General features: G+C 37.4%; 1 protein-coding gene across 2 annotated transcripts; it reads left to right on the top strand.

The window, feature by feature from the left end:
- Window positions 1-1,765: 1,765 nt before the first annotated feature.
- Window positions 1,766-12,882, top strand: UBE2D1 (ubiquitin-conjugating enzyme E2D 1). Of its 2 annotated transcripts, none has more exons than XM_009586175.1 (7): window positions 1,766-1,798; window positions 3,076-3,139; window positions 3,234-3,265; window positions 6,053-6,130; window positions 6,397-6,502; window positions 8,796-8,889; window positions 11,991-12,882. In XM_009586175.1, the coding sequence occupies exons 1-7, from the start codon at window positions 1,766-1,768 to the stop codon at window positions 12,034-12,036; spliced, it is 453 nt and encodes a 150-aa protein (XP_009584470.1). In that variant the 3' UTR covers window positions 12,037-12,882. The 2 variants fall into 2 exon arrangements, with proteins under 2 accessions (XP_009584470.1, XP_009584471.1); XM_009586176.1 differs by lacking the exon at window positions 1,766-1,798 and adding an exon at window positions 5,483-5,600 and having other exon boundaries at window positions 3,071-3,139.
- Window positions 12,883-13,454: the final 572 nt, after the last annotated feature.

Genomic DNA, 13,454 nt, shown 5'->3' with positions numbered 1-13,454 from the left:
CTTAAAATTACAGGGAAGTCTTTAGTGTTGAGTGTGTAATGCCTTACATGCAGTTCTCTCGCACTTCTTGATGAGGTTTCAGCACATTGTGCTTTGTAACTCTTCAGCCTTGTCTCTTGACACAACAAGGTTTTGGGCTTCTTGTGAAGAGCATCTTTGCTGCTTTGTATAGAGAATTCTTGCATTCAGCATCTCATTCTTTTGTGAATGTGCAAAATCATGAAGCAGTTTTTCTACATCTACTTACTCTAAAGAATCATCACAACTGCTCTGCAGTGTTCGGCTCTGGACGCTGGCAAGTCAGTCTGACTCATGGGGGACATTCTGACTGTCTCCTTGCACTGTTTCAAAAGATGTAGGAAAGCTTGAAGCCTAAATCTTGCAGCTCTCCAGATAATTTTGCTTTGAATATGAAGCTTAAACAGCATAATTAACAGTATAAAGCTGAATAGTTTTTCGTTTTTATCACAGCTTGATCTGAGCTTCTGTATGTGAAGGCTCAAACCGTTAACACTGTCAAACTCAATTTACACAGTTTGATTATGTTACCATTTGTATTTTTAAAACCACACTGGCTTCAATACATTATGTCTTATGATTGGAAAATATGGCTTGAATTTGCTCTTATCAGGATTTTGAAGTTTGGTCTGGCTTTATATTTCCTAGCTGCAGAAGCTCTCTGAATGTATCTGTGATCATTGCTCTCATTTAGTCAGGTTGGTTGAAGAGAGCCTTTTCTTCTTCATTATTAGGGAAATATTAATAGCAGGAGTTGATAGTTCTGGGTCTCATCAAGGTGTGATTGAAAACGTGGGCTTTTTTTATCATGGACAAATTTCAGTGCCTTTAGCCTGAACAAACTGAAAGTGTCTACCTGAGGAGTCTTCCCCAGATCCTACCAATTCTGCAGTGCATGTGTACATACGAATGAAAACCAATTTATGTGGTTTTGGGGAATGCAAAGATCTTGAGGAAAGCATCTAACAAATGAGAGACTTGCGACTCCAAAATTAAGTGCTTGCCTAGCAGTTTGCACACGCATAAAGGAATGTTTACATCTATTTTAGAGACTTTCTGAAGAGTTAAGCTACGTATTTTTCCTGTCATTGCCTTTAATTTAGTAGTCAGCGATGACTGCTACAAAACGCGTGATTTCTAGGCTTTGAGTTCTCTGTTTGGCAAACAGTCTCGTGTAGCTCGCTCTTTTTTAGTGGGTGTGCAAGACAACCTCTTGTTGGGTTAGATTTTGAGTTGCAAATTAGAGTAGACAGTGGCTGTAATGGCTCTGCTGCTGGTAATGCCTATTACAACTCTCGTGACTCCTCGAAATTTGAGACTTGTTGACTCCCTTGGTGTACTGCAAGGACATGGCTTTGCATAGATTACTGGTTCTCTGTATCACTCCCTTAGTGAAATTTGAATCCTCCAATTAAAAAAGGAACCGCACTTTCAAAGGGTTTTGCTATTGCCTTTATTAGTCAAAGTCCAGCCTGGAGTGTTGTTTCTGGACCAGCATACAATTTCGCCAACAGAATAACGTTGAGGGCAGACAAGTAACACTAGTTGGCAACCTGAGATATTTCAGTATGTATCAAAGAACTGTCTCTTTTATTTTAAATCGCAAAGACTGTGAGGAGTGACTTGAGAGCAAGTAGTAATGTTACTACTCTATTACCTGGCTGAAGATATGTTGCAGTGCCTTTCTTTGAATTCAGGGCCAAGAGTGGACCTGTATGAAGTGTGCCTGAATTTAGGTGCCAGGTCCATGGTAACCTGGGTCCCTCGAAGAGAGAACTGTGTGAATTGAAATGTTTACTGGATGTCATAAGTGGATAAATATATCACAGCAGTTGAGAAGTGCAGAGTTTTAACCCTTCAAATTGTACGTAAGGTCTGATCGTGCTACGTACACAAATTCTACACTTGAGTTAAACTTAGTTCCAACTTAAACTTTGATTTTGGAAGTGGTTGTCTTGACTAATGGTTTTGGGTGGCAGTGTTTCCACTGTTACTCCTTACGCTAAAATCAAGGAGATATTTGCAGACCTGCTTATGTCTATTGTTGACTTAAATGTGTATGTTTTGAGTAGTTAGTTGACTGACTTACGAACAGTGGCTTAGCACACATCTTTTAGCTTATTTCAATGGAAGTATTTACACATAATTGTTAAACTTATCGCAGCACAGTTCCTATCAGCTTAGAATTGGAAAAAGTTGTTTGTTATTAGTACAGGAAAACTTCAGACATCAAAAGTGGTGTATTAAATTAAACAAGGAAAATGAACCAACGTTAATGCCTGGCTTGTTTTGCATTTGATATAGTGATGATGAATCAGATGAAAAGCTGAGCTGGTTTTGTGTGATAAAATAATAATTTTGAATTATTTGGGACTGTGTGGACTTCTGTAAGAGAAATAAATCAGTTGACCTGCAAAAGCTTCTCTGAATGCTTCTCAAATTTCAACTTTCTTGGGTTCTTTTTAGTAGTCCTTTTTAAAAAAAAAACATGCAGGGAATTAAAACAAGGCATGTTAAATAAGGTGTAGAGCTAATATTTTTCCTTTGTTTTCTATTTTACTTAGGAACCTCTATGTTATCTTTATATATCATCTCTAGGCAGACTGCAAGCATTTTATGAGCTAGTTTAACTCGGCTAGTGTACATAGATTAGGCCAATACAAGAAGCTTTTGTAAAATCAAAAGCTAAAGGAACAGTCAGATTAGCACATAAATTTCCAAATTAAGCAGTGAGTTTACAGAGAAATCAAGAAACCCCTCATTTTCTTCATTTTATTTCTCTCTGCTTCAGTATTATATCCAGCTTATTATGAACTTGGCTATAACTCTTAAATACTTTCAGATTATTAATTTATAGCACAATGTTGTCTTTAGCTGCAGACCTATGTGGCAAAAAAACCCTTTCGATGTCAGTGGGCATTTCAGATGTTGATTTCTTTAAAAATACCACAGGTCTATTTAACAAAATCTGTTTGCGTTCTCACTTTTGAAGTGATGCTGCTGAGTGGTGTGTGTTTTCATGCAGATGTCTGTCAAATATTTGTCTGTTTTTTACAGGAACTAAGTGATTTGCAGCGAGACCCACCGGCCCACTGTTCTGCTGGACCTGTTGGAGATGACTGTAAGCTCTTCATAGTACATTTTCACAGGTGACCTTTTTTTGGTTAAGAAAAAGCTCGGAAAATCTCTAATTGTGCTATCTTTTTGACTTTCAGTGTTTCATTGGCAAGCAACAATTATGGGACCTGTAAGTATATAATTCGTGCCCCTTAGAAAGTAGACCTGTTTTCCCTTTTTGTTACCGAAGGATTCATTTGGGTTTCTGTGAACATGGCAGTCAAGTTCAGCTGTGCTGTGTACAGATTAAAGATTTAGGGTGGTATTGTTCTTCTTAGTAGTCTGGTACTAGTTTCTTTCTGTAACTGTTCATAAATCTGTCCTCTTCATGAAGTTGGGGTGCTTAATCAGTTAGCTGCAATGTTTGAAGTGGTGATGTGGGCTGCAAAGTGAAAAGCTTGCTTTTCAAAGATGATAATTTCAATTCTGGAAGATTCATCCATCTGAAAGGAGGAAGAGTGGGTGTAATCCAATGTTAAAGTTGGTAGCTTTAAACAAGAGTGATGTTGCACAGGGTGATTTTGGGGCTTTTAGACAGAGCTTATTTGATGGCTGTGATGTGGCTCTGCCAAAAACAGATGGCTTTTGCAAACTGTAGACCAGCAATTGTGGGTTCTTTTGGTTTCTGTGTGAGAAAGGCCTGCTTTCCTTGGGTTGATGGAGATATCCAAAGACCCTGTTTATTACTCTTGTCAAGGAAATGATGTAAGAAAGGACAATAAAGCTTAAGAACAGAAAGTTTTCGAGGAAAACTGAAAAGGGTTTCAGCATAAAGAATAAAGAACAACATGACCTGAGGGAAGGGGTGCTTATTAATATCATGGTAAGGAGTTTGTATGCCTAGTGGTTTCATTTTGGACTTGCTAATTTGGAAAGAAGAGTTTCTGGTTTAGATGATGAGCTGAACTACTGTGTGAGTTGAAATTTTGAGACAATACTTAATCCATTAAGATGCAGCATCACATGGTGGAGAAGAGTGGCATTGTGACTGCTTTGAGGCTATTTCTGCATTTTCAGCACAGCCGCTCTGAAGCAGTGAATGATCAGTTACTAATTTGTCAGTGGTATGCTGGAGTCTGTGGTCCAACGTGTCAGTGGCCCAGCAGCAACTGCAACGATTGTGCAAGTTTTTCTGTAGGATGCTAATGCTTTTGCTGTTTTTCTTTAACAACTGTGTTCTTTCACATACAAAGTCATTCTGACTCTTGCCCTTCTGCGCTGCTTAAAAGGTGAACGGCAAAACAGCAAAGAAGTTAAGAGTTTACAAAAGCTTATGTGCTGATTGCCACCAATAATATCTCTGTCCTGAATGACTCTGATGACTTGAGTAAGGGAAATACTAGGACATAAAACCCAACTTAAATTCCCTTTTTTTCTTTGAGCTTGCAATTCACCTTCCATATTCTGTAGTGGAAAATACTCTTTTCTTCGCTTCAGGTTCCTCAGATTTCTCTAGTTAAAGATAAGAATGAGCATCTCTTGCCAACCTTTCTCAGCCATATCTGCCAGTAAGAAAAGAACACAGTCAGCATGTTAATCCTTTGTCTTGATAGCATAAGGAAATAGGGATGCACATCCCGTATGTTTCCTGATGGCCTGAGGGAAGCATAGGACTAAAGCTTACCTTCAGAATTCACTTTCTTATGTGTGGAAGTAGGGTAACCTCTTCTCCTGTCTATGGGCATCAGCAATTTGTTTTACATACCTTACTCAAAAAACATACTGTGACTTCACTTTGCCTTCTGTCTGACACTGAACTCATCTCATCTTCAGCTTATTTTAACTTTGACAAATCCATTTAGTATGCATGCAAGCAGTCCTTTCAAACCTAATTGGAAGTACAATCTCTTGTGATGTTACCTAATGCTGACTTCTTAGCAATACTATATATAACCTGCTTTACATTGCGACACTGTCTGCGTTTTGAGTGTGTAAGACGACATGTCTTAGTGAACCATTTGTGACTTTACCTCTTATATTCATCTCTAAAACTGTAATTTTTGCTCATTTCCAAGGTAAACATTTTATTTAAAAAACAGTCTGCCTTTGCTTCCATAAGAAAACCCAAAAACTTGATCTTCTGCATCTTTGCTAAGATTGAGTTCCTATGTTGCTGTTTTAAACTTACCAAGTAATGAGGAAGGTTTTCGTCTCCTTCCCTTAATCAGAAGTGGCAGCACTGCTCTCTATCATTTAGCACTGAGACTTTTCCCCTGGCTTTTCTAGTTAATAAAAATGAAAGATTTCCTCAACAGATGACTGCAGCAAAGCTATTTCTATCTATTAACTGTGTGCAACCTGGACGTAAACCTGTGCACATGTTCTCTAACAAAATGCATGTTCACAGATTTGTACAGGTCACAAAGATGTTGTGTGTTTTAAAACTCCCTGATGTCATCATGATCAGCTGAATTATGTTGGAAAATCCTACTCTTTGCATCTGCAAAGAGAAACCACTTCTTAAGGTAAGTATATTTGTAGCTTAAGGATGGAGGAGGATCAGAGCAGCTGTGGCGTTGCACGGAGGCAGGATTTGGAAGACCTGCTCTGGGTTTTGTATTCCCCTTGGTGCGGTGGAGCTGATGGATCAGCAGTTTTGTAGCTCTACCGGTCAAACGCTGCTCCCTCCCTTTCTCTCCCCCAAGAAGGGCAGCACTCGGTAGCCGTGTTGCGCTACTGCAGTAGTAGCCATGGTTGGCTCTACTGTAGTTCTGCAGGCCAGTGGGAGGGTTCGATTCCCTCTGGGCCTTCCCAGTACACAGCCCATAGTGGGCTGTGGCCCATAGCATGGGCTGTGTACTGGGGAAAAAATGGATTTTCTAAGGTACTCATAGCTTTGGGAGGTTACCTGCGTTCAGAAGGGAAGCTTCAAAATAACTGAAATAGATTAATATGTTTGTTTTGTTTTTTTCCCCAGCCTGATAGTGCATATCAAGGGGGAGTATTTTTTCTCACAGTACACTTTCCAACAGACTATCCTTTCAAACCACCAAAGGTAAGTCCTTTCTCTCAAAACTTACACAATTTTTTTGGTCAAAGCTTTGTTTCTGTGTCTTAGTTCTCTGAGGCTTAATTTTGAAAGTTAAAACCAGAAAGGCCAGCAATAAGATACGTGTTCATAGTGGATGAACAGATAAGACTGTACAATAGATTGTGTTGGCAGATCTAGTATGACTGCAACTGAAGGGTCAATGTTAAGGGTTCCAAATGTAATAAACAGAATTTGATGTTACTTGGGTTTTATTTATTTTTTTATTCCAGATTGCTTTTACAACAAAAATATACCACCCAAACATAAACAGTAATGGGAGTATTTGTCTTGATATCCTGAGATCGCAATGGTCACCAGCTCTGACTGTATCTAAAGGTAAACTCACAGATTTGCTAATGGATTTATGAAATTGCATACACTGCCATGGCGCTTTTTTGTGTATTACTGCACTGTCGAAGGGTGGCAGTGGGAACTCATTTATCCTGCCTGTTACAGAGGTGGCAAATTCCACTGAATTCTTGTTATGATCCAAGATCTTGCACAGTTTATTTGGAGTGTCACATTACATAAAATACTATGTGCATGGTAAAGAAATGTTCTAAAACAAGTTGAGTAAGATAATAAATGTCCAATTAGCCTGAAACGCAACTTCTGTATTATAGCTGACTGGGCATGCAGAACTGAGGAGAAACTGGTGGAGAGCTTCAAAATGAAATTAATTTGGATGTAAATGGAAAACCCTGATACTGATGTGTGTGGGCTTACTTGATTGCTTATTGATGGCTCTTTGGGTTGCCTGAGCATCCTTGTGTGGGCTAAGGTCTTAATTACACTTTATTTTAAAATGAGATAATTGTTCTGGTTTGCATTCCTCTGTCAGGTGAATATTTTAAAATGTAGCTGCTTTCAAACTCATCAGTAAAAGATCTATTAAAATATTCTAGTCCTGTAGTTAAACTTTCTCAAGTTGAACAATGTAAATTTTTGGAACATTGAGGTTACAGTTAAGCGGTTCTTTTGTTGTAGGCATTCCATGTCACTTCAAAAGCTGCTTAAAATGTGGGTGCTGTCATTGTTTTTTCTCGCCCATCTTCAAAATGCTTAGGCACACTCTTAGTCATATTACAGAAAGTTCTCATGTGACTCAAAGGTTAAACAGTATCACATCTTGCTTACGTGCTTGAGAGCTCTCTAAACCATGTGCCTTTTTTTAGAACAGTGTCATTGCATTTGGTGTACAAGCAAGGAAAAAATTGTTAGTCTTTGTCCAATGGAAATTGCTCTATGCAAGTGCAGTTGCTATACCTCCTTGGAAAAGCAGCTTCTGCTCATAAGTTACAACCCTGTGCAGTAATCTCACAAGCTAAGTAAAATTTAAGTTTAACACTGTCTCCTGATGTAGTTGCTGAAGACATGAATTACTATTGTGTGTAGTTGGTATTAACTTTCCACAGAAATTGCTTGATTGTTTTATTGCTGAGAAAAAAATGTCGTTTCTAGCTATTTAGAAGGTATTCAGCAAATGAGAGTTGGCACTTATATCATGTTTAACAGGTGGCATTTACAAGTGAAAACTCTTTAAGTTTTTAGATCTTCAGCACTTTTCTGTGTCTTTACTTGTTGAGCATTCCTTCAGTTATAAAGAGGAGCAGTCTACTGGTCTTATGTATTCTGATTTGACATGCTTTTAATGTGCTTGCACATTATATATTTCATAAACTGGAAATCAGCTCAGTGGCTTGTGGAAGTTTCTCCTTTATAGTTCTTGTTTTACTGAATCAACGGATTACAACATACTGATAGCACCTCTGACTGGTGTGACCAAGTATTCTAATTCTAATATTACTGATGTATTTGGCACTTAATACAATAAAATATGTCAGTATGAAGTGGTCGAACTTGCTACAGCTGAAAACAGGTATTAGTCCAGGCTCTTTTGTAACAAGACAAAGCAAGGGAAGAAAATCCTATTCTACAGCAGATTCTCATTGTAGCATCAAATTCCCTTTCGCTACACGTTCAGAAATGCTTAACTGTGTACTCTTGTATATTAGTTCTGAGTATAAAAATAGAAATTTCCTGAAAAGTATGGATGGAAAATATTAGAAAATTCAAATCTCCTTGGTTCCATATCAGAAAACGGATACAGAATTATAAATTAATACCTGCATATAATATTGATGAAGTATTTTCCCAAAATGGAAGTCACACTTCTATCAAATTAAGTGAAATATTCATATGAAGGAGAGAATAACTGTCAGCATAGAAGTGGAGAAGGATATGCACAAATAGGGTATTGCATGGCAGTGTAATATTAACAATATTAATTATCTTAAATAATTGTAGATGGAAGAGCTTAGTTTGATCAAATATTTATAGGAAACTCTGTAGTCTGTAGTTTGTTTAACGTTCATAGGTTAAAACAAAAGGCAGAGGTCCATGGGTTGCAAGTTCTCTAGGCTAGTATCAGGTGGTGTTTACTTAGGACCTAGAAAAATGATGCTGTATAAACATTTCTGAGCAGAACTGCTATGTGAAAGCTTAATACTAATATGCATTCTCTTTCCAATCTCCCTTCCACCACCCTCCTTCAGTGTACTGGAATATATTAAAGGATTATAGAACTAAAGCAAACTAACTTGTTTAATCTAGTGTCTCTTTTATTTAGTTTTATTGTCCATATGCTCCTTACTTTGTGATCCTAATCCAGATGATCCTTTAGTACCGGATATTGCACAGATCTACAAGTCAGACAAGGAAAAGTGAGTATAACATATACATATTTGTGTGTGTGGTACTTGCAGGTGGTTAGCTGCTATGCACCTTCTATCTTAACTTTTAAAGATACTCTTTTCATAGATTTCTAGAGGATTAGATTTTTTAAATCTTTAAAATACCAATCAGTGGAATGGCAAGCAGGAAACTGTAGGCATACAGAGCTGTTGGATACTTACTATTTTTTTTTGCACTTAGTTGCATAAAACCTTCACGCTGTTGTGTTGTGTGTTTATATTCATTGCATGAAAAATCATTTCCCAAATATGAATTATTTGTTCTACTGTGATCCTCTGGTTGTAAAACCTGTGCCTTTAGTAAGATGTTAGATATGAACAACAAACGTGTTTTTGACACAATTTTTTAAGTGTAGGATAGACTAATACTCAGCTCTGTTTAGTGCTAAGAACCATTGTCACATTTATTGCAATTTGCAGCATCTTACAGAGAAAAAGAACCTCTTTTACTTTCTGGAACAGCTGTAGAAGTTGCAGGAAGTTTCTGATCTTGGGTAGGTAACATGGACAGCACATAACTGAAGCATTACATGCTTCTGGACCAAACCTGATTTTGATTTGAGGAGTTTTAACTCTAAAAGTATTATACTGACTGAAACATCTATGCTGGGGTCTTTTACTTAGTGTGGAACAATCAGGATTTCCCAAAGTTCAGTTTTAAGGCTTGCTGACTCCCTGTTGTACATCACTCCTAAGGAGGGGTTTGTAATACTGTCTTATAACTACATATGTGGCTGAACTCTCACAATACCAGGTAACAGGATTTAGAGGTCACTAGCAAGCCCAGTGCTTGGCATAGCAGAGTTTCTTTCCAGAGCAGTACCTCTCTAGAGTGACTCCTTTTGCCACTCGAACTTTGAATAGTGAAATTTATGGATATCTAAGCAGTGATGCATTGATTTCTTAAGAGTTTGTTGCAGTTGTGGGTGGCAGGAAGCTCGGGCCCTTTATTCCACAGATTAGACTGCATGATTTCCAAAGGGTTCCATGGAGGAAATACTACCTGTGTGAGATTTTCCATCTTTGCTGCTTTCTGCTGATATATCAGCTACCTGCTTCTCCCAGGCTTACAAACCTTAAAAGCTTTATGCATGGAAAAGGTTACAGAATCAGTGATCCAGGAGGGAAATATTTTGCTTACCACTGGGAGATTCTGTTAAACTCTGCTGCTGTAGGTATTTTGAGCACAATTGAGGATGTAGTCTACAGTCTATCAGCATGGCCTGAGCTGTCTTCTGTAACAGGGTTTTAGCACCCGTGGATTTTCTAGGTGTGTGTGGGATTAAGAAAGGCTGAAACACAAGACCAATTTAGGATAGTAACAAGGAGTAGCAGTCTCTAAGGTTTTCCAAATACATCCAGTCCTAATTTGCCAAGAACGGAATAACCTTCCCCAAAATGAATCTGTCACAAATTTGCTGGTGGCCTTGACAATAAATTAAATAGTCCTAGCCATGCAGCACATTCATAGACAGCCTAACCACCGCTGTTTACCTGACTACTTCTTCAAGCTGTGGAAAAGGTTATGGATTTAGTTTGGGGCAGGCTTTTTATCCTTAATACTTAAGCTGCTTTTTGGTATCCTTGCTGTTAACTATTTTAATTGTTAGACTCTCTGCTTCAGATTCTGTGGAATGTTTGTGATATCCAGAAGAATTTTTGACTTTCTGGTTAACTGACTGAGAAATTGTTTGGTACCTATTTTTTAGTACTGAGCCATTGAAGACTTCTTGCAATGCATGCTATTGGCCTGTGGTTCATCACATATCACAGGTCCATGAAGATTTGAGTAATTGCTTTTACCTTGAGGACTGGATAGAGGAGGAGTGATGTAGAAGTTACATGGAAGCCTATGGTCTAGTATTTCTCTCCCTAGAGTAAGAATTACTAAAATGGCCTTTTTCTGACAGTTCGATGTCTGATACAATCAAATCGCATAACCCACTTCTGAAGTGCTTGAACTCTGTGGCTTGTACTGCAAAGCAGATAGTGTTTAAGTTGAGGATGCTGTGTCTCAGCTTCTGCCCATTTGTGTCTCAACTTTTGTCCATCCACTTAACTTAATAGTGATTTCAGCTATTGTGCCTCCCGTTTTTGAAGGAAGTGAACAAGGGATATTTCTCTATCTCCAAAACTTGAAATTTAATCATTGCTGGAGAAAGTCAGAGAACATATAGTCTTGTCTATAGCTTTATCTTCTTATGCTGATGACATATTAAATTCTTTTCATCTCAGCTTGGATTTAGGAAATGAAAGATATGGCTGGTTACCCCTGAGCATTTACTTATGGGTATTTTACTATAAGTAAAAATCCAAAGACTTGTATGGTAGCATGTTCTTAAGAACAAAACCAGTTAGTACATGAGTTGCTATACTGATCTTGAGAAATGGATTCAAAAACTTGTCACGGTTTTCTCTGGAGGACCCAGAAGAAAGTGAATCTAGTCTGAAGAGTGGAATGTAACAAATGTGAGGGCCAGAGGGGACAGTTATTGACTCTCTAAGGACATTTACCTTTGGGAGTGCTAGTCAGCTTCATATCAGAAGGAAGAGACCCAAGACTTAAAATCTAGTCAAAAATGCTTTTCAGGAAATTTTCCTTTCAGGTTCTGAAATGCAGAATGGAGAATAAAAAAAAAAAATCATTGTGCCTTTTATCCCCACCCTTTCCAAAACCAATTAATTATACTGAATTTTATGCAACTGAAATGTGTGAACTTTGTCAGACTGTTAATAGCATACATATTTAGGAATCATTGACAACAAATTCCTGTTAAGGTACAAATAAGGGAACCAGTTGTGAAATGCAAATTAAGTATGCACAATGATAGGCATTTTAATACAAACCTGTGAGATTGGTTTTGAGTTTGAGTCTAAATAGGTTTCATAGGTAGCCTTAGAAACCGAACATACAGTGGGTATATGTTTCTTGGCTTTTAGACTACTTTAACGGTATTTGAATCAATGCTAAGGTGAAAAGCTCAGTAACGTCTGTATTAAGTAAGTATGTGGCCATTGTCGATGCATCACTAACAGCTTTTCACTGTAATGCCTTCTTTCTGCACGTACAGATACAACAGACACGCAAGAGAATGGACTCAGAAATATGCAATGTAAACTTGTGAAGACTTTTTCATATACCACAGAGTACTGTAAATTCTAGGGTTTTTTCAAAATTAGAAGGAAATGGAGAACAGTTTACTGTTTCAATGTATCATGATGCCCCTTGAATTTTTTTCACCCATATAAGTGTGTTTCTGGAGCAAGGGAGAACAAACTTCCAAAAATAACCTTATGACTGTGATAAGAGTATTTATCCTCTTTGAATGCTTTGCAGAAGACATTTATTACGGTTTTTAAGAGTTGGACATCTGCATCTTCAGACTACGAGATCCATAATGCAGTTGTAAAGCAACCAAATTATTTTTGCTGGAAAAAGTAGCTGTTTTTATGTGATGAATACTGTATGTGTGTCCTTAAAATATGTTGTCCGTTTCATAAGTGTGTTCAAATTTCATTTTGTTAGTTCACTTACATTATTTGTATTTTTTTTTACTGTATAGACTAAATATTTTATTTACCATGTAAGTCATTTCATTTTAGACTTACTTGCTTGTGCACAGTATTGACAAGATACAACTGCTAGTAATGAAAATAATTCGGAGTATCCCACCTGTTAGGATACTCTAAAGACTGACTGCAGATTTCTTAAAACCCAAAATGATCTTTGCACTGTAATTCTTTGTACCCTGATTATGGAGAAACACTTGTTTTTGATTCTGTTGCATACTTGACTTAATTTTATTGCAATGTGAACTAATTGCACTGCTATGTAGAAAGATATGTAACCGTTTTGTTGCTATTCACAAATGATTTTTGACATGTGGGCAACATAACACTATCACAGACCTTTTACAAATCTAAATGTAGCCTTTTCCATATAAATAAAATGCATTTTCTACTACTTGTCTTGGCTTTTTTTTTTTAATCATACATATCCTTAAAGTACTACTTCTAACATTAGAGAATCAAGATATTAAGTGTGCATGTGTCTTGTAGACAAAAGGGAAAATGAAGCCATGCATCACGTACTACTTAAAACTTGCAATTAATTTTTATGCTAGCTTTAGTCTTAATTTATTTAGCATGCTATGCCCATTGTTTTATATAGGATTTCAACTAGTTTAATGACATGTTACATTATATTCATTTATGGAGGAAATAACCACAAGTGTCTGAACATCAAACACCTCAGTTAAGGTGGTGTGTTTGCAGTATCAGAATGTTACAGTGAACTCCCACTTGAAGCTAACTTTTCCATTAACTGGCACTTCAGTTGCTTCAGACTATGCATGTGGAAAATCAATAGTGCTGGAGAGGGGCAGTCTTTTCGTATAAAGTAGATTAAAAGCAGAATTCTGATTTCCTACTGTACATTCTTCTTGGGTATCTGAAAATAAAAATGCGTGACTAATGTTTTTTGTCTGTACCTGGCACGTGAAAGAAAAGTGACTTGCAGTTGGGAACTTTGTCAT

This window comes from Fulmarus glacialis, unplaced genomic scaffold (genome assembly GCF_000690835.1).
Source record: "Fulmarus glacialis isolate BGI_N327 unplaced genomic scaffold, ASM69083v1 scaffold36699, whole genome shotgun sequence".
NCBI classification, from domain to species: Eukaryota; Metazoa; Chordata; class Aves; order Procellariiformes; family Procellariidae; genus Fulmarus; species Fulmarus glacialis.
Note: the sequence above shows the minus strand (reverse complement) of the source record. Positions and strands in the feature narration are given on the sequence as shown.

Excerpts from the sequence above, each read along its gene's own strand:
- UBE2D1 (XM_009586175.1), top strand. The coding sequence starts at position 1,766 with ATGGTAACCTGGGTCCCTCGAAGAGAGAACTGT. Across the intron at positions 3,140-3,233 it reads TGGACCTGTTGGAGATGACT|TGTTTCATTGGCAAGCAACA; the intron begins GTAAGCTCTTCA and ends TTTGACTTTCAG. Across the intron at positions 6,131-6,396 it reads ATCCTTTCAAACCACCAAAG|ATTGCTTTTACAACAAAAAT; the intron begins GTAAGTCCTTTC and ends TTTTTATTCCAG.